We start from the raw sequence: 21121 nt of genomic DNA, 5'->3' as shown, positions 1-21121 counted from the left end.
TAAATGAGGTACAATTTGACCCGTTAACACGGAGATATGTATACCCGTGTTATGAGAGACCAATTGAATATAAAGTCATCAGAACCCTTTTCTTTTGGTTTAAGACCGATACTCTGCCGTAAATACGAAACGGTTCAAAAAAAATTTAACTTGTTAAAACGGATATACATATAACCGTGTTAAGAGAGACCGATTCAATATAAAGTCATGAGATAATTTTCTTTTGGTTTAAGACCGATACTCTGGTGTAAATATGAAACGGTTCAAATAAAATTTAACTCGTTAAAACGGATATATATATAACCGTATTAAGAGAGACCGACTCAATATAAAGTAATGAGATAAGCCTTGTTATAAATACACACAATCTCAATTTCCTCAGTTCATAAGTGCGTCACTTCTATAAAACTCCAGATAACATCTTTCTTTCTTTCTCTCTCTGTTTTTTTTTTCTCAATTGTTTTAAGTTTGTAACGTGTAAACGAAGTTTGGCATATAATCCAACAATTATTCCATCATAAAACTAACATACAAATACAACCATCATTTTTCAATGGGGAAAAACAACAACAAAGAGAAGACCAAAGTTGAAGCTGTTCTTCACTTACTCCAAAAACAATCTCCTCTTTCTCTCAAACAAGTAATTATTTATATTCGTTTCGATAATTTGCGAGTACCATTGAGACACCGTCTCACCGGGGTTAATGTATTTGTCGATTAATTAATTAGTTTATTTTTGTAACAGGAGAAATTTTGTAACACAACTTGTGTTGAGAGGTTTTTGAAAGTAAAGGGTGAAAATGTGAAGAAAGCTGCTAAACAGTTGAGAGCTTCTCTTACGTGGCGCGATACCATTGGCATTGGTACGTATTTAATTTAATTTAATTAATTAATTAAAACCCGTCTATTTTCTTTCCATTTCTCAAATTTCCGTTTCTATAAATATTAATGTTTTGATTAAAAATGCAGAGAATTTAATAGCAGATGAGTTTTCTGGAGAGTTGGCAGAAGGTCTAGCTTATGTAGCTGGTCACGATGAGGAATCACGACCCGTATTGGTAATATTTTATCGAATGACATTTATTTCACAATCTAAAAATCCGTCTTTAAATTATTTTGCTTTAGTTCATCATATTTGAATTTAAAGAATAGTAATTTTGTCATGTTTGTAATATTTTATCGAATGACATATTTTGATTTAATTTATCGTATATGAATTTAAAGAATAGTAATTTTGTCATATCGACAATATTTTATCGAATGACATTTACTTTAAATCTAAAAATCCGTCTTTAAATTATTTCGCTTTAGTTCATTGTATTTGAATTTAAAGAATAGTAATTTTATCGTATTGGTAATATTTTATCGAATTATTTTGCTTTAGTTCAATCGTATTTGAATTTAAAGAATATACTTTTGTTGACTTTAATGAAAATGACCAGTTTTTGTAAGAGAATAAAATGTGAAGACTTTAGTTGTTTGGTGTTTTGTAGGTTTTCAGAATAAAGCAAGACTATCAGAAGTTTCATTCACAGAAACTGTAAGCACAGTCACCTTCATTAGTCCCTTTTTTATATGAATTCAAGCATCCAATAATTATCGTGTAAGTCCGTTTTATTGTATGAGACGGTTCTTTCACATTCACAAAATAGTATATAAAAATGCTCATTTATTACATACTTGTAGTAATAAGTCACTGTTTAATAATTTAATCAACGGAAGAATCGTCTCATACTATATAAAAACTGTCTTACTCCGTAATTTGTAAAAATTTTATTTAATTAATTTTTTTTGGTAAATTTTTTAATTTGCAGATTTACTCGTTTAATGGTATTTACACTAGAAGTGGCCGTACAAACAATGTCAAGATATGTTGAGCAATTTGTCATACTATTTGATGCAAGTAAGTTTACTATATTACCCTGCTTTACATCCTTTCCCGCCTAGATTAAAATTTGAATACAAAGGGTAGTTTCGTCATTTACTATAACACTGATTCCCTCTCATAAAAAGGCTGAATCTGGTTTATAAGGCTTAATACACCTTTTTATAATTCTCCAACTTTAATTACCAATGCTTGTGGAACTATGGAATATGATCTCATGTAAGATCGTAAAATAGATTCTTTTAATATTTACGAATTACTTTTTAACGTCTACATGTCATGATTTAGATAATAATGTAAAATTTTATATAAGTATAAATTCGTTTGTATGGGTTTTTAGATAGGTATTCTTTAACGTATATGTGTCATGCTTTAGACACTTAAAAGTTAAAACCCGTTTTTGATCAATGGAAAAACAAAATCATCATTTTTGCAAATAAAACCGTCTAAACGGATTCTTTTGATAACTACTGTACTTTTTAACATCTACATGTCATGATTTAGGCCGTTGAAACCCGCTTTATATAAATATAAACTGGCTCAAACGAATTCTTTTGATCTGACATTTACTTTTTAACCTATAGCTTTAGGCAGCTTAAACTGACTCTGTGAATAACTATTTTTTAACGTCTACGTGTCATGACTTAGGCAGTTGAAACTCGTTTTAATAAGTAAAAAACACGCTTTAACTTTAACTAAGTAAACTCGCTTTTCTTTTTGTATACTTCTAGATAGATAATGCAACATTTTTATAACTTTATGCATGATATTATTATTTTGTTTTAATCTTTTAAAGAGCACGCCTAAATAAAAATTTTGAAGACACATTATTAATTCCACTGATTTTATTCCATAATGTATGTCCAAAAACACTGTTTTTTGTCTCTCAGAAACTTCACTTTTTGTCTTCTCACATGGACAAAAAAGTAAGACTTTGGTGTGTCGGAAGACCCAGCAATTTGTTGGGTGGATAATTTTTTTTTTTTTTGATTTATGATGATTTTTCCATTGATTGCCCTTCAATTGTCACTATCACACTCATCCCAATAGCAATAGTAAGTTGAGTTCCCAAGGGTAAATGTGGAATGTCATGGAGATTTGTACAAACTATACTAAGATTAGTCAATTTTACTCAGGCTTTATCATGGGTGTTTCTTGTTTTGGGGTTTGGAAAAGGAATGACATACTCTACTTTCCTTAAGAATAAGAATAAGAGTAAGTCAGCTTATTGTGATCCCGTCTCATATGAACATGAGTTTAAAAGTAAATGATGAAAATTTACAAGCACAATATGAAATTTGGATATTAGAACTTTGAATATTGTTATGATGACATTCAAACTCATGTAAATCATAGTAATGCATGGCCGTATACCAATCAATCTATACTAAGGAGGAGGACTTATAAAATACTCGGAACATGTGCAATCGCGACATTGTCACATTCCCCTTTTATTTTAGTTTCTATTATGGTTCAAAATATATATGAAGTTGTGCATGTAAGGCTAGTTGATGCCTGTTCGATCATTGAACTAATAATATGTGTAAATTGTCAGGTTTTTTCAGATCGGCTTCAAGTTTCATGAACGTATTACTCCCGACACTTAAGATTGTGGCCGAGCATTATCCTTGTCGTCTCCACAAAGCCTTTGTCATTGATCCTCCTTCTCTCTTTAACTATCTTTGGAAGGTACCTATCATTTTACCTTCTTCTATGACGTATTTATTAATTCTAAACTGATCGCTATTATTCGATGCAGTTCTCAATACATTTTCATCCCGCTACTAACATATTTTTGAATTAACATGAAATTCATGAGTACCAATATAACTAATTATGTCTAGAAACGTTTTACTAGTCCCATATATTAGTTGTAAAGTTGCTAAGGTTGTTGAAGAAATTCAAAATTAAGATAATTACATGTTACTTTTATAAAACAAAAAAGGAGAGGATAAGGGTAGAAGGTGAAATTCAATCCAATGATGATATAAAGGCTTTTTCTAGTAGTTCACATGTAGAATGTGAATAGTAAGCAAGGAGGGAAACTAATTTGAAACTGTAAGACTTTTGATAGTGAAATCATGGGCCAATCATAGCCGTTTAAAAGGGTCATCATTTACCTTCCCTTTGATGATGATTGTAGGATCAAATTTCAGGCTTCTTTTAGGTAAAAAGAGTTACTACTTGTCAAGATCATAACATTCTGAGACGGTCCCTTTGTAATAAGACGGTTTTACATATAAAATAACTGTTTTATGTAAAACAGTTTGTAGACGTCCTACTTTAATTTGTAAAGTCATGAACGGTAATATTTATGACCTGAGTTCAAACCTTGTCAGCATCAAATCGCTATTGTGACTTCCTTTACACAAAAAAAATAGTGTAAAACCGTCTCACCCAATGAGATCTTTTGTATTAAGATGATTTCACACTGAAACGATTTCCTAAACAAAAGACCGTTTTATTGTGTGAAATCGTCTCACCCTATGTGATGAGATAGTAATTACCGAGTCAAGATTTGCTAGGTTAATATTAGTCAATACTGTGAGACAGTTCTTTTATTTACACCGTGAAGCAGATTTAGGTACAATAAAACCGTTTTATAATTTGAAAATGTTTTACCCAATAAAACAATAATTACTGATTGAGTCAAGATTTGTTAGGTTAGGTAAGTTAACTAAGGTAAAATCCTGTTTATTATTCTTACCATGTTCACTCTGTTCAATGTTCCTACCTCAATTATCTTGCTCTTTTTTTGGGTTAATGAGTCAAATGTTTTTGCATGTCATGTAACTTTTGCATTGTTTGTTGTAAACTTGTAAACCCACCCCTTCTAGTCTTCTACCCCACATTTCCATGTGAGGTGCATATGGCTTGTTATTTTGTAAGTTGAAAGCATATGAGAATAGTAAAATTCCACTATATTAGTAACAAATTATCACTTTTAATATAGGGCCCTTAATCTGTATGACTCTTGTTTTAAATATTTTTCAAACTTTAGATGTCAATTTGTCAACTCATTATTATTGTTAATTTGTCATGCTTGCTTGTCACCTTTGTTTAACTCCGATTTTTTAAATTCTGTACAATTTTTCTATGATGAGTAGTATTATAATCAAATGTAAAAAAATCAAATAAATCAGATAAACTAATACAATAAATACGCTAATAAATTCAACCATCCACTAGTATAAGATCAACCTAAATAAATACTTGTCATGCTATTTAGTATTTAGTATTACTCTTTTTTTGAGTCACTGTATAAATATCATAAAACACGATCTTTCATTAGAGTATGTAAATATCATTTAAATCGGACAAGTTTTTCGTTAATCTTTACTAACATGCTTTTATAGGATCCATCAACTGTTTTGATATTGAGTCTCGATACTATTGCCACGTAATGACACCGTCTCATTTTTCATTTTTTTTTATCAGGGTGTACGTCCATTTATCGAGCTATCGAACGTAACAACAATAGTCTCCTCATCAGACTACCAAGAATCAGTAACACTAGACTACAACGACTTCTCAATGTACCCTCGAGCCGCCTCACTCCGGTTCGACCCAACCTCAATCCCGATCCAAGCCCAATCAAAAATCGGCCCATCTGCATCATCCCGGTTCACCTTCACAGTGGCCCACCACTTTGACTCTCTCAAACCATGGTACCTTTCTCTAGGTGGACACGACACGTCATCCTCCAAAGTAGGCCCAACTATAACCACATCCACGTCATCATCCATCCTGGGACCCACAGCAAGATCATTCTCTTTCGCTTCGCCACGTGGCAATATAATCAACGGTGGAGATAAGCTTTTAAGAAAGAACTTCATTCCTTCAACTCCTTTACCTCAGAAATCACACAATGCTGATGCTCAAGCTGCTAAACTCCCTAGCACGCCTACCGCGTCGGCTTTTTCATTTAGTCGACGCGATAGGACGTGCTCGGGTGGTAAAGAGGAGAAAGTTCGAGATGGTTTTGTTAATTATTTTAAGTTTTATAGAAGGGCGTATGATGAGATGATATACCGGTCCAAAATGAAGCCTCCACTTGGCGGGTTAATCTCTATTGTTGGTTCAAGTCAATTTCATCGTCGTCGCCATGTGTCGGTATCGCAACGGTTCTGACGTGGCAGTTTTCAAAGAGTAGTACATAGAGGAAGGGAAAAAAAAAGTATATTTGGGTTAATTTTGTTATCAACAAAGTTTGATCGTCATTATATATTGTTATGTTAAGTAACAAGTAACAACAATCGACATTTTATAAATGTTTACTGATGTTTTTGTTTAATCGTATTATGAATTACTGAATTAGTCTTATACATCGGTTTTGAAGGATCAATCGATATGAGACCGTTGTAAATTGTACGGAGTATATGTCTAATGTAGGCATACAATTGAAACATGTCTAATTTTGTACGTTGTTTTTAAGTTCAATCGCTATGAGAGCGTTGTATGTTATATGTGTCGTCTAATGTAGGCATACAATCGACACATTTCTTGTTTTGTACTCGTACCTCATTTAGAGGATCAATCGATATGAGATTGTTGTATGTTACTGTATGTGTCTAATGTAAGTTTATACAATTGACACATTTCGTGTTTTGTACCTCATTTTCTACATAATTAATATATATTTCAACCTAATTAATGTGATTTGCAAAAAAAAAAAAAGAGCTATCCTAGTAATAATAATAATATAATACGGAGTAATAAATAATAAATCTAGTGTATTTGTGGCATAGTTTATATCTCGACATATCTAGGACATAGTTTGTACAATGTACAAATAAAGATGGAGATCGATGAGAATAAACATAACAATATTCGAGACATATAATAGCGAATTAGTTTTTGTTAGGATTATTATATGTGCTTCATGAATTTTCTCAAACAATCACAAATTATTTTGTGGGATCGTTGTAAATATACCAACTTTATAATAGTCGGACTTGTTAATATCGAAACTAACAAAATTATAAAATAAGGTTATTTTCTAATGTAATCGTAACTTTATTATGACCGAGTGTTAGACATTTCTATACAATAATATTGCTCAACGAATATATCGAAAGATCGACGTACACAATGCTAGCAACAGTCTTACGAGACAAATAATACCGTTAAAATCACAACAAATGTCTTATTTTATTTAGTTTGAACATGATCTAGCTACAACTTATTCTTAATTTGAAACCAAAGTCCATGCATGGTACATTATTTTTTGTAATTGTCAAAGAAGAAGTTACCTGAGAAAATCTAGGCACACAAATCAAGAAATTAATCAGCATGCACTCGTGTGAACAATTAATGAAGAACAAGAATAATAAATTTAATTAATTAAAAATAAAAGTCAAGGAGTAGATGGTCGGGAGATAACGTACCAAGAGGGATGTTAATATGAATAATATGATAATAATCCATGTTAGTGGAAAATAACTATGCATGGGAATAAGATAGCGTGGTCGTAACGTTGACAAAGCTTTGAAAATCAAACTTAAGTGCATTTTTCGAGTGTCTTATGAACATCATCATGAGAAAGTTTGACATTATAATTGAAATAATTGATTACTTAATTAAGTAATCATCATACTTAATATCGGGCCCGTCAAATAAACTTGAGAGGTTTGGTTTTAAAAGATCGTTTGAACTCCATCATGTAAGACCATGTTCTTTTGGGCGGAATAAAGTTGAAGAGAAATGATCAATTGAGCTAAGTGAGCTGAATGGAGACGAATTGATTTGAAATTTGTTGAGAAGATGAATATAGCTGAAATAAGCTGAGTTGGATTGAATTAAGTGAGTTAAATGAGGGCTGAAAATAAGCCGAAAAGAACAAGACCTAATAGGTGCAATGTCTTAAGTGTGTGCTATGAAAATTGAAGGACCTTAGTTATGCCTAGGGGAAACGCGAACTCCGCTGGTTTTTCATAATAATACAACGTCAAATTATCAGTCGCGACCCTCCTTAACTCAATGATTGAGTCTTAAAGATTGACTCACTAAATCAATAGTTTAAATCTCGATTCCCTTGTTATTTACTACTGTGTGTAAACATATAGTGATAAAATTTGACATTACTAAAATAATTAGTGATTATTTAATTAAGTAATGATTAACAAAGCTTAATATTAGGTCCGTCAAATAAATTTGTGCATTTTTGGTTCTAAAAAATCGTTTGAGATCCCATGTAATAGTTGCAAACTTCGAAGTGTATGTGTTATGATTTATGAACATGATAATGAGAAAACTTGACATTATTGAAATAATTGATTACTTAATTAAGTACTTTAATTAATAATCAAGTTTAATACTCCGTATATGCCTTGCATTATCTTAGATTGACCCACGTATGTACTATAGTTGTTTGTATTATTGGATATTTGAACTTCTCGTTTTTGTATGTGTTTGTGTGTGTTTTATCGAACTTCGAGATTTATGCATGGTTCTATTCTTGGGTATAGTCCAACTTCTATCATAGCTCATGTTAATGAAATTCTTCAATTCCTTTAATTTGTCTTTTAGATTGTATGCTTTGGTATATAATAAAAGTAGCTCATAGTAATGGAATTATTCTTTTATTTTGTCATTTTCATTTATTCAGATATATTCTATAAGTATTCCCGTAAATAAATTGTTATCTACTATTTCTTTCTATGCCGAGACCAACATAGTAATGAAAATTGGCAACATAGTAATGAAAATTACACAACTACCCCCGAGTAGAGATCACCTGTCCCACTTTTATATCCCATCTTGTGTCCCATCCCCTTAAGATCTTGACACATCATACTTGAAATAATAAAAATGGTAATATTATATCTCTTAATGCTAATATGTCATTAGGTCATTAGGATAAGTAATGAGACACAAGATGAGACATGAAATGGGACAGATGATCTGCTCTGGTAACACCCCCCTCCCCCCACACACACATAGAGGAGTATTAGGATATTAGGCTCATTAGGCCCGACTATTATTAGGTTTAGGTTACGACGGCTACCGTCTAGGGTTTAGAGTATGGTCATCTATTATATATATTGTCATGTATTCTCATGAGATACAATCAAATATACATCTCTTATTATGCAATACTATTCCCTTCTAAATCTTAACATGGTATCAGAGCCTCCTTCTTGAGGTCTCTATAAACCGCTTCCGCATTCTTACCGGTGGGTGGCCGGAAATTTACACCCACCGGTAGGATTTTCAACCACAAATAATAATTTCTGTTTAAAAAAAAAAAAAAAAACGTCCACTGATGGTGATGGCAATTTGATAAAATACCATTGAAGTTATCCATTGAAGTTATCAATGATATGCTTTCTGTGACATTCAAATGGATATGTTTCCGTTTGATCGAAATTTGTCATTCCCGGATTTCTTTTTTGCTAAAAAAAAAAAAGCTTCTAATAATGTTTTTATCCTTTTATCGAGATTGCTCTAAAAGAAAATTTTCGATTTTTTATCAAGGTGGTACAAAAGAAAAGAAAAAAACTGGCGAGTTACGCAAGAAAATTGTCTGGCGAGACCAATACGCACTGAAAAAAAAGCGAGTTACGCATCGAAAAATGGCGAGTTACGCATCGAAAAATCGGCGAGTTACGCAATGAAAAGTGTCTGGCGAGTCCTATACGCAATGAAAATTGTCTAGCGAGTCCTATACGCACCCCTTACCACCCTGTGAAGATGAGAAGATTTTCCGAAGAGAGATCGAGATGAAGACGTTTTTTAATTGATTATGGTTTTATTGTAATTCTCCAATCGTAAAGTTCGTACTATTTACTGCCTTTACGATTGCGGGAGGGTATTAGGATATTAGGCCCATTAGGCCCGACTATTATTAGGTTTAGTTTACGACGGCTACCGTCTAGGGTTTAGAGTATAGTCATCTATTATATATATTGTCATGTATTCTCATGAGATACAATCAAATATACATCTCTTATTATGCAATACTATTCCCTTCTAAATCTTAACAAGGAGTTTAATTTCATTACATCGACGAACTTAGTTTAAGAGAGTGTGGACTAGCGTGATCGATTCTATTAAGTTCTTCTCGAGTTTTTTTCAAAGCTCTTCAGAAATTAAGACCCAATTGATAATTTTTCATCTCAATAAACTACAATCCAATTTTAATCCTTTATGCATAAGTTCTGTCGTCCTGATACCATGTAGTAAAAAGAATTCTCCAATCAACCGTCGAACATAATAATTACGACCCAATCAACGATTTTACACCCCAATTCAATTCGAGTCCTATATCCATAATGATGATTGGCCTCTACCATTTGGCAACATCCAACCTCTGATTATTCTTCTTACATGTTGTAATATCAACATCAAATCATACTACTTCAATTGAAATGTAAACAATATTTTCTTGAGAATTTAAATAGGTCAAATAAGGGAAATATCCACATGTAAGTATGTAAAGTATCAAACTTGTTTTGGGCTGTCTGAGCATGTTCTTGTCGTGTAACAAATTGTCTTTAAGTGATGAAGGTAAAATGTTTACCAAAAATCCAATGAAAACTCTAAACATTTCAGTACAAAAATTGACTGAAATCATGGCGCCTTATACGCTTCACTCTTATGTGACCAATTGATGCTACTTGTACAATGTATTTCATTATTGATGAATTATTTGTTTACATATTTGTTATGTTATTACCCTCTTTGGAGTTTTATGTTTTGTCATCTAGCATTTTTTTGACATAGATGAATTCGAGTTATATATAACTATATCGTGGTTGTGAAAGAGGGTTGAAATAGTGTTGTTCACGGGTTTACTCTGCATAGTTAGCTGGTACGGACGAGACATTTTAGAAAAATTAAAAAGACTTGGCCTGGTAGTTCATCCTAAACCCGTTAAACCACTTGTTCGTGGACAAATATTTTTAAAGTGATCCCAATTTATGTTTGGTTCAAACCGCATTTGATCAATTCTAGTTGAAACCATTTCGATAGTACTCAGGTATCATCCATAACATTGATCGGGCCGGCTTGAAACCGAGACTTTCACATGCTAAGTGGAGTAGAGCTGGGCCACATGTCGGGCTCGGGTCGGACCGGGCCGGGCTCACCTCACCGAGCCCTAACAGCCCCGTAAATATTGCAGGGCGGGCTGCTGGGGGTTGTTACCTGGTCTCGACCCGTGATGGGTTTTAGGTGGGTTGGCCTGGCTGGCCTCATTTGTTTTTTTTTTCCTATTTTACCTAAAAGGTGACACGAGAGCCGTACCCAGCCCGTATATGGGACGGGCCTGGCGGATCAAGGGGCGAGTTATGCGAGCCGGCTCAAAGTTGACCAAAGAGCCGGGTCGGGTCGGGCTGATGACCCGACAATTTGGCCAGGTCTAAAGTGTAGTGTATTATTTGTATTTTTAGGGTTGATGGGGTTGCGTTATTAGGTTTAGTCCAAATGAATAGCGGAGTGAAGTGGGGATTAACAGGGTCAGTCACCCCGTTGAACAACAAAAAACTAATTGGAGACATGGGTCCTACACTCCTGAACAAAGTCTCCGTTCAGAAGCAGGGTCGGTCGCCCCGCTTGAATTTCTTGCCTCCTTAATGTTAAATCCTGATTTCGTCACTAGTTCGAATAGCGAAGTGTAGATAATAAGAACACTAAAAAACCAGTTTATAGACTATACAACTGGATGTATAATGCTATTGTACATCCAGGGTTATTTTAGTCTTTCTTTAATACAATTATTAAATCCTAAAATAACAAACCTAAAACAAATCAAACGTAATCCCTCTTCTCAATAACTGCTTCCCTATTCTAACTACTGATCTCCATCTTTTTCCCTTATACAGATTAATCATCTTCTCCCTCTAAATTATTCATTCAACTATTACGACTCTCATTCTTCAATCAAAATCATTAAGAAATTAATCAATTTTTACCATCAATGGTGGACGGAGCTTTATTGGCTGATGACTGATGGCTCGAATTCTTTATATATCCATCTTTTTTCCATTATGCCTTACTTAATCATCCTCCCCTGCTAATTTATTTAATCAACTATTATAACTCTCTTTCTTCAATCGAAATCAATTTTTACTATCAATGATTGATGGCTGATGGCTCGAATTCTTCATATTTAAGCTCGAGTTATATTGTCAATAACACATCTAGTATGTGTAATAGCTCGACTTCTTAGATGAGTTGCAAAAGTCTTGGGAAATTCAATTGGCAAGTCACGCATCAGGTGAAGCTTCAATGGCTAATGACTGATGGCTCGAATTTTTTATTATATAAGCTCGAGTTCTATGTTCAATAACACATGAATTATGGGTAATAGCTCGTCTTCTTAGATGACTCGTAAAAGCCTTGGGAAATATAATTGACAAGTCAGGTTTAATATCATACTGTTAAGCAACAGATCAATAAGGATATAAAACTAACTTAAAACTAGTTTGTATATAAAATTTCAACAAAAAAACTCTACATTACAATTAGAATCAAAAGACTCTATATAGACTCAAACAACAACAACAACAACAACAACAACATCAGAGCCTTAATCCCAAAATGATTTGGGGTCGGCTGACATGAATCATCCTTTCGAACCGTTCATGGGTGAACGCACGCCTCAAAATGCGAATAAAAAAGGGAAGATGAAAAACAAAAGGAAGAACGAAAATGTAATGGGAGGTCAAGGTAAACTTAGGAGTTTTAAAATCGAATTCCGTCTTTCTTTTATAAAAACTTAAAATTTAAATCGAGAGAAAAGATTAAAACGATTTTTAAAAACCGAAATAGAGTTAAGGATCCGGAATGAACCAGGTAAAATCTATAAGAAAGGTAAAATCTATAAGAAAGTGGTTTGTAAAAAAGTGTAATAAAGGAGAGAAGAATAAAATCAGTCAAAAAACATCAAATACTAAAAATCCACGTGTATCCTTTCCCTCCATTATGCCCTCTCCGTCACCATACTCTCCTCAAGCCCCAGAACTCTCATATCGTGCTCTATCACTCTCAACCATGTCTGTCTCGGTCTTCCTCTGCCTCTAGGGACCTTTTCTGTTCTCCAAGTCTCCGGCCCTCCTAATCAAAAGTGCGTCCATAGGTCTCCTTCTCACATGGCCAAACCATCTTAGTCGGTTTTCCATCATCTTGTCCTCTATTGGCGCCACTTTTACCTTTTCCCTAATCACCTCATTCCTTAACCGATCTTTCCTTGTATGTCCGCACATCCACCTCAACATGCGCATCTCCGCCACACTCATCTTTTGAATGTGACAATGCTTCACGGCCCAACACTCGGAGCCGTAAAGTAGTAAGGTGCCTAATTGCCGTGCGATAAAATTTTCCCTTTAATCTTTGGGGCATATCTTTATCGCATAGAAACCCTGAAGCACTCTTCCATTTCAACCATCCCGCTTTAATTCTGTGAGCCACATCTCCGTCTAACTCCTCGTCTTTTTGAATAATAGATCCTAGATATCTGAAGAAATCCGAACCCTCAACAACATTCCCATCGAAAATAATACTCCCCGCCTCTGTCGATCTCAATCCCGCCACCTTAGTGAACTGACACTTCAAATACTCAGTCTTACTCATGCTCAGTCTGAACCCACGAGTCTCTAAAGTCTGCCTCCACAATTCCAACTTTCTCTCCACCCCCTCTTTTGTCTCATCAATCAACACAATATCATCAGCAAACATCATACACCAAGGGATGTCGTCCTGAATATCCCTTGTCAACTCATCCATAACTATAGCAAAGAGAAAAGGACTAAGTGCGGAACCTTGATGCACCCCGATGGTAATAGGAAATTCTTCCGTTCTCTCAACATTAGTGCGAACACTTGCACTAGCCCCCTCATACATGTCCTTTATGAGGTCAATATATTATAGACTCAAAATCTCATATAATTAAAATTTTGTTGCACCATTAGTAGATGTAATGCCAAGAACTCGAAACATATACTAAAAATATGAAAAATTGTTGGAATGGGTAAACATAAGCTCAAGCCTCAAAATATATAGCTCGAATTCTTTATATATTAGCTCGAATTCTAACCAGTTGTATAATGAGCATTATACAACTGGATGTAGGATCCTATTTGTGCTAAAAAAACCCTTTTATGACTAATCCTAAAGATTGGAAATGTGCGCTCCCTCCATCCCAATTATTTGTTCAAAGTAAATAAATAATTGAGACGTAAGAAGTATTTTAGTTTTTTAGGCCAAAAAAGTAAATGTAGAGCAAGATGGTTCAACATATATAGTCTACTTGATTATTTCTCAGTTGAGAATCCATAAAGCATGACTTCACCTGTTCACCATTTGACTCTCTACTTCAAAAATTGAAGTACCAAGTACTCTAAATCACTGAATTACATGTCATATACATCTCTGAATTATTTGTCCAGAACCATGATCCTTCATAAAAGTTGTCCAGATTGCACGTGAAAACGATCTGATTTTGTATAAGTTGTACATATCTGATAACAAGATCCTTGAATTTGGGTGCGCAGGGTTGGTAGTCTAATGCTTATACATGCCAACTGAATTCCTGCAGACATGGGTCCAATGCTCCTGTCACTTCTTATCTCCCGGCACCTGCTCGCAGTCAGTAGTTATCTCATTATAACAAATTAAACTCGGGTTGACAACGCATTTCAGCTAGCTTCTTCGACTTATCTTGACTGCAGACTCGACAGTACAAATTTTACGCCATTTGGATAATGGACGTGTTTAATACAAGTTATCTGAACGGAGTCTCCTGTCAAAACGTCTTTCATTTCGTACTGGGAGACTGTACTGTAACTATTTGGGTGGGCAGTCTAATGCATGTATCTGTGACAACTGAATTCATGCAGACATGGGTCCTATACTCCTGTCAATTCTTATCTCTCGGCACCTGCTTGCAGTAGGCAGTTATCGCATTATAACAAATAAAAGTCGATTTGACAATGCATTTCAGGCTCAGCTTAGCTTATTCGACTTACCTTGACTGCAGACTCAACAGTACAAATCTAAACCCGTTTGGACAATGAACGCGTTTAATACAAGTCATCTGAACGGAGTCTCCTGTCAAACCAACGTCTTTGCTTTCATACTAAAACGAGCATTTTCGAGCTCCAGAGGCAGTACCAGTGGCGGAGTCAGGATTTGAGCTTAGGGGGGGCGAAAAATTTTAGGGGGGGCGGATGGGTAATAATATAAGGCACACTCGATTTTTTTTTTGAAAAATTTAACTAAAACCTCGAAAAACTCAACCACCAGTGGGGCGACCGCCCCTGCTAGCCCCCCCCTAGCTCCACCACTGTGACCAGAGGGCATCCTATGAATTCTGAACTTAATCAAGACGTAACATAAGCAGGGAACTGTATTGATAAAACCCGTCATTTTCTTACATCAAAACTAATTACGAGTACATATATAACGGAAGATATAAAATTACACTCATCTCAAAACTAATTACATAAAAACATACCTTACAGATAAAAGTGCCACAGCTCTCAGATCATGCATGTGCATTCTTATTTCTTCTGTACTGTAACTAGATCTAAGCTAGAACCATATGATCTGTATAGAGCTTCACCACACCAGCCATGCCCGTCATCAATAGTTGGCATTCGAACTTCCATGATTGGAGTCACTGGTTGCGGGTTACCAGGAATCACGACCCCAGCCAGCACTCTGAGCACATTCGAAGCATCAATATCCATGCACACGTTGATCTCCGGGACTCCTTTTGGGAGCGGAGGGATTCCAGTGATCATAAAATATCCAAGGAGATAGTTCTTCTCTATTTGTGCCTCATCGCCTTCGTAGACAACAATCAAGGCTTGAGTCTGGTTATCAAAAATTGTCGTGAAAAGCAGGTCCTTTCTCGATGGCACAGTTGTATTCCTCCGAATAATTGGGACAAAACTGTTCCCGTCTGCTCTAATTCCGATACTCAGAGGCGTGGTCTGGATAGTTAGTAAGTCTAGATTTCCAAACGGGTCACTCACCCCGGAAGCGACGGCTCCTTCCAGTGCGGCCCCACGGACTGCAGCTTCTGAGGGATCTATTCCTTCATATAGGTGATCTGTCTGACATATGCGCTTGACCGTATCTCTTATCTTGGGAATCAGGGAACATCCTCCTACTAATATTATATCATTGAGACCACCAGCTTCTACCTTTGCACGGTGCAGGCATTGTTTCACAAGAATCTCGATCTGTTCGAACAGGATCTTGTTTACATCCTCAAATTCCTTTCTGTCAATAACCTTTGATACGATTCTGCCATTTCCCAAGTCAGCTTCAATCTTGGCACTAGTTTGAGAGGAAAGTACGTGAATAGCATTCTGGGTTGAAATTCGTAGAGAAGCCATTGCTTTGATCTCATTTAGTCCATGGCCTAAAATGAATACACCAATCCTCGTAAATTAGAATCTCATTACACATACGATTAAAGAAGCTTGATTACATACTCCATATAATTTTTAGAACCAAACGGGCCATTTCTTTTACAAAACAAAGCAAAATATAGGGAGTGACCTATATTTCAGCCGTTTTCAAACATTAATATGAATAAATCTGATTCTGCTTACTCTTCGTGTTATCTTGATTGCAATTCTGTTTATGATGATACTGAGGATGATCCTTTCAAAAAGTCGAAAGTGATCTTATAGTAGATTTTTTATTTTGTGTCTCGTAGATGAAATTTCTGAACTGTAACAATCTGCGCTGGTTCACTAAATCGCATGTATTTTGGGTGTCGGGGAATAAAAGGCACACCACCTCATAATCTAAGCCTTACGGTATTGGGGTATTGTTGTAGTTGTGTCTGTGTGGTGGTGGCCGTATAACATTCTGCAATATAGTGTTAAAAAAAACTTGCCTGAGAATTTAGCATCCAAGTCGGGCACAAGATAATGCATCATGTTCTGAAGAATGTCTTCACCGCCAATGGGAGCACCAGACAAGGCTTTTATCTGTGAAACACCACCAGCAGTTGCACTGACAGCAACATCGCAATATCCAGCTCCCATACTGAAAATCAGGGCAACCTTCTCACTCCCATTGCCCATATTATCACGCACAGTCTGTAGTTGTTGCTGTGCATATAAAAGAGCGACAGCAGTTGGTTCAGGCATCAATCTAAGGACGTGAAGACCCGCCATGGCACAGGCCCTTTCGATCCTAGTCAGCTGGAAGCGGCTGAATGAAACCGGGACTGTGAGGACAACGTTTCTAATAGGTCGCTTTAACTGGAGTTCTGCCATGGCCCGCAGTTCCACCAGAAAAATGGCCAGAACTTCTTCGGGGGTGGTAGACCTCCATACATTGTTGACCAAGGCAGCTATAAATGGCCGGACTCCGATGTCTAGGGTTTGAACTAAAAAGGGTAGGGTTTTACTCGCATGGACAATGGGGTCAGTGTCAACTCTACCAATTAGTCGCTTCATATTGAAGACTGCGGCCCCAGACAGAATTTCATAATCATGGGCGTGCCGACTGCTGGCCCCTCCTGTAGGGGTGTCATCTTTGAAGCTCACATAAGATTGCATTATTTTCTGGTTCCTAGTGTTCTCGACGAGCTCCACCTCAGAGCCACTCCAAATTGCTACACTACATTGTGAAGTACCAATATCGATACCAATTGCAGTGTCAGGGAAAGCAGAAGGCTTTTCTTCCACAGTAGTTTCACTGTCAGATGCCACAGTGTATGCTTGTTCAGCCATTCCTGCACTAATGAATTCACATAAATACATAATCAAACATCTGTTCGAGTTTTTTCAGTAACAGAAAAGGGTTTCACACGTCCAACCTATTTGACACAGCTTTAGATTCTAATTCCGTCTAAGCCAAGTTAGCACTAAGCAAAGAACGAGTTTCACATGATTTGAAATAGCGATGACATGTAGCGGCCAGTGACTAGCATAGAATGAGAAGGATGAACTTCCCAGATCATAAAATTAGTTCTTTCAAATTTGAGTTCATGAACAGCTATTTAACTGTCTACTCATCATACAAGCAAAAAGTTCATTCAGAGAGACGAGCAATACACAAGCTTGATGAGCAGAAAGCTTGCAAGACACCGGGACCGGGTAAAGATATAAATTTTCCATTTCCAACTGGTTGGCTAGCCAATGAGACCAGAAAAACGGAGTCCCCAAATAAGGTTCAGAATATAAGCTCATTCGTCAACATGGAGCTAGGTCTATATGAAACCACGAGAACAGTCAAGAAATTAATGATTAGGGCTCTAATTCATGGCAGTTCAAACAAGTACTGAGCCAAAAGTGTAAATCGACACGGATAACCTTAGACAACCACCAATGGCATAGTGCATGTTGGAATTTTATACTTCGTATAACACATGTGGCTGACCACACGTAATAACTCATTTTTGTGTACTAGTATCAACAAGATCATCGACACACAAACCACTACTCAACCACCATCAGAAAAATGCAGACACAATCTTAAACACATAAATCATTTTCACGCAGTCTGCCAACCAGCGATGAGCCTAGGCGGATTCAATTTCACCGCTTGGCTAGCACACTGTCATCAAAACTCGACAACCCATACAACTTGCGGGCACCATCTGAACTTCTAAGAATACTGACGAAATTCTGTTCTACAAACCCACCCACATCAATCAACTGGTAGCTGATAGGAGTATAAACCTACAATAAACTAAAGTACTAAACCATGGTATCAAAAGTCGTTTCAAAGGATTCCGCAGCAACTTTCTGACACTGCATCTCTCGCATTTATAGCACACAAATTGAGATCAAATTTTAAATCAGCATTCATTATCCACCACTAATACCCCCAGTAACATGAACAATGCCATTTCTCAAGATGTACTATAAAAAAGGCAGCCCCGTGCACGATGGCGTCCCCGCTAGGCGAGGGTCCGGGGAAGGGTCCCACCACAAAGGGTGTAATTGGGGCAAGCCTTCCCTTGCCATTTTGGCAAGAGGCCGCTCCAAGGACTTGAACCCGTGACCTCACGGTCACAAAGCAACACCTTAACCGGTGCGCCAAGGCTCCCCTTCTCAAGATGTACTATAAACGCAAGTTAATCATCCCTTGACAGAAGATATAAAACTAACTTACTTGCCCAATTTCCTTAGGGGAATGATAACGCCAAAGAAAAAATGTACTCCTGCCACTCATTTTAAGAGAGTATTATCTTAATAGATAGATTAACTTTTCTAATATGCTTTTTAAGTGCGAAAACTATATTTCCGAGTGGCGTTATTACTACCCTTTCCTTGCATCAAGAATGACAACTAACTCACAGTCCTATCAAATACCATAATCAAGGGTAGCATACTAGCATGTTCTTCTCCAAAGAAAAGAATTTTTCGCAATTCACTTTCTATTGGAATTTCCCTATAAATCAAAAGACACCACCTTTTATGCTGAATGAAGTTTTCATCATAAACCATCAAAATTCCACCCAATGACAGTCGACAGACACTTCCTCCGTCTCAATCATTTATTTATCTTTTATTAAAATACTCTTCATAAAGAACAAAAAAAGTAAGCCAATGAGCGGGACAAAGGGAGTATAAATACTTTAACAACCATGTTTATCAGTTCAAAGACTATACATCTGAGGTAGTACTCTTATTATTTATTTTCTGAGTTTTATTTTAAAGTTTTTGAGTTCTGCTTTAGTATAAAGTTTTTGAGCACATTTACTAAAACATTACACTAAAAAAATATAATATTGCTCAAAAACTATATTTATAAATGGTAATATGCTCATAAAAAATGTGTATATGCTCAAAAACTACAAGGTTTGAGGTACTACCTCAGATGCGTAATCCGTTTTCTCCATGTTTATTGCGTGATGATTACAATTGTAATTTCAATTACTCCGTATCTAACTACAAAAGTACAAATACCCTTAATTTTTCTTCTCGATCACATTAATTGGTATCCCAGCAAACTAATAGTAGTCCAAATAATAAAACAATGTCAAAAAAAAAAAAAAACAGCCAGCAGAAAGCAAAATGCAGGAAAGGGGGTCGGATGTACGCAACCTTACCTAGTTATAGCAGCTAGCAACACAACGAGACTGTTTCCGAAAAAAATATGACAAACCCAATACAAAAATTGATTAATAAAAAAAATTACACAAGTAAACAACTAGTAGAAAATTGTAAACAATACAGAAATGATAAAACAAAAATTATAAAAAGATGGAGTACTTACAGTAGAGATTGTTGGAAGCTGTAGAACAGTAGAAGGGTCGAGTATTGTCGAGAAACAACGTGAAATTATATATAAATAATGAAAAGTGTGGAGAAAAGATGACGGGTTTATATATAAACAGGACTGATGTCAAATTCTAGAGGATCCCAGGAAAATGAACTGACTTCATTCTTGTACTCTTGTTTCATTGCTGTCACCTGAAATTAAATAGGAGTCGGATGGGCCGGATTATTGGGCGGTATGACCCATGAACAACTCTAATTCAAAACAAAAACAGGTTAATCGTACGTATTTGGGTTGGTCCATAAATTCAGATTTGACTTCATTTGGGTCGGTTATTTGGAGTATATAGAGTGCATTTTGGATTGGGTTATAAAGTTTTGGGTCTATCTTATGATGTTATCGGGTTATTTTCGATGAGCTGTTTTGGTTAGGGCCCAAATGACGAAATATATGGTCTCTCACATGAAAATAGGGCTGTTTATGGGTCATATCGCCCAATAATCCGGCCCCTCCTGCTCTTATTTTTAGCGGGCTTAGACACAAATTTTTCTAAAAAATGGCCGTGGGCTGGACAAGCCTGGCTCGATTAAGTAAATCGGCTGGACATGGACACAAGCTTTTCCAAACGGGTCAACCCGCCCGACCCACTCAAAATATAAGATAATAAATTTTTAATTTATTTGTGTATATTAATTGTTTTATATTATACTCCCTCCCAGTCACTATAATGTTCCCTCTTTCCCGAAACGGATTATTCAACTAATGTTCCCCTTTCTATTTTTAGGAACTTTTACTCTTATTTTATTCATTTCCCTCTCCTATCACCAAACCCCACACAACTATTTTACTCCTATTTTATTACTTTTCTTTATGTTTTGGCCCCACAATTCTTTATTTAACTACTAATAATTCATCCCTCTCTCCTATCACCAACCCCACACAACTCTTTTGCTTCTATTTTAATACTTTTCCTTAAGTATTGTGCTCATATCAAATGGGAACAATATAGTGACTGGGAGGGAGTAAATAATTATTTTTTTA

General features: G+C 35.8%; 2 protein-coding genes across 4 annotated transcripts; one reads left to right on the top strand and one right to left on the bottom strand.

Moving 5' to 3' along the window:
• Positions 1 to 359: 359 nt before the first annotated feature.
• Positions 360 to 6179, top strand: LOC141619112 (uncharacterized). The gene is made up of 7 exons (XM_074436139.1): positions 360 to 640; positions 746 to 863; positions 970 to 1058; positions 1494 to 1540; positions 1815 to 1903; positions 3441 to 3574; positions 5324 to 6179. Exons 1-7 carry the CDS (start codon positions 554 to 556, stop codon positions 6014 to 6016), a joined length of 1257 nt encoding a protein of 418 aa, XP_074292240.1. The 5' UTR covers positions 360 to 553; the 3' UTR covers positions 6017 to 6179.
• Positions 6180 to 14192: 8013 nt separating this feature from the next.
• LOC141619111 (heat shock 70 kDa protein 8) lies at positions 14193 to 20305 on the bottom strand. Of its 3 annotated transcripts, XM_074436137.1 has the most exons (4): positions 20078 to 20295; positions 16740 to 17590; positions 15342 to 16256; positions 14193 to 14464 (listed from the first exon to the last, which is right to left on the bottom strand). In XM_074436137.1, exons 2-3 carry the CDS (start codon positions 17581 to 17583, stop codon positions 15388 to 15390), a joined length of 1713 nt encoding a protein of 570 aa, XP_074292238.1. In that variant the 5' UTR covers positions 17584 to 17590; positions 20078 to 20295; the 3' UTR covers positions 14193 to 14464; positions 15342 to 15387. The 3 variants fall into 3 exon arrangements, with proteins under 3 accessions (XP_074292238.1, XP_074292237.1, XP_074292239.1); XM_074436136.1 differs by lacking the exon at positions 14193 to 14464 and having other exon boundaries at positions 15208 to 16256; positions 20078 to 20305; XM_074436138.1 differs by lacking the exon at positions 14193 to 14464 and having other exon boundaries at positions 15208 to 16256; positions 16740 to 17585.
• Between the last annotated feature and the right edge of the window lie 816 nt (positions 20306 to 21121).

This window comes from Silene latifolia, chromosome X, assembly GCF_048544455.1.
Source record: "Silene latifolia isolate original U9 population chromosome X, ASM4854445v1, whole genome shotgun sequence".
Classification (NCBI taxonomy): Eukaryota; Viridiplantae; Streptophyta; class Magnoliopsida; order Caryophyllales; family Caryophyllaceae; genus Silene; species Silene latifolia.
This window is presented reverse-complemented; position numbering and strand designations above follow the sequence as displayed.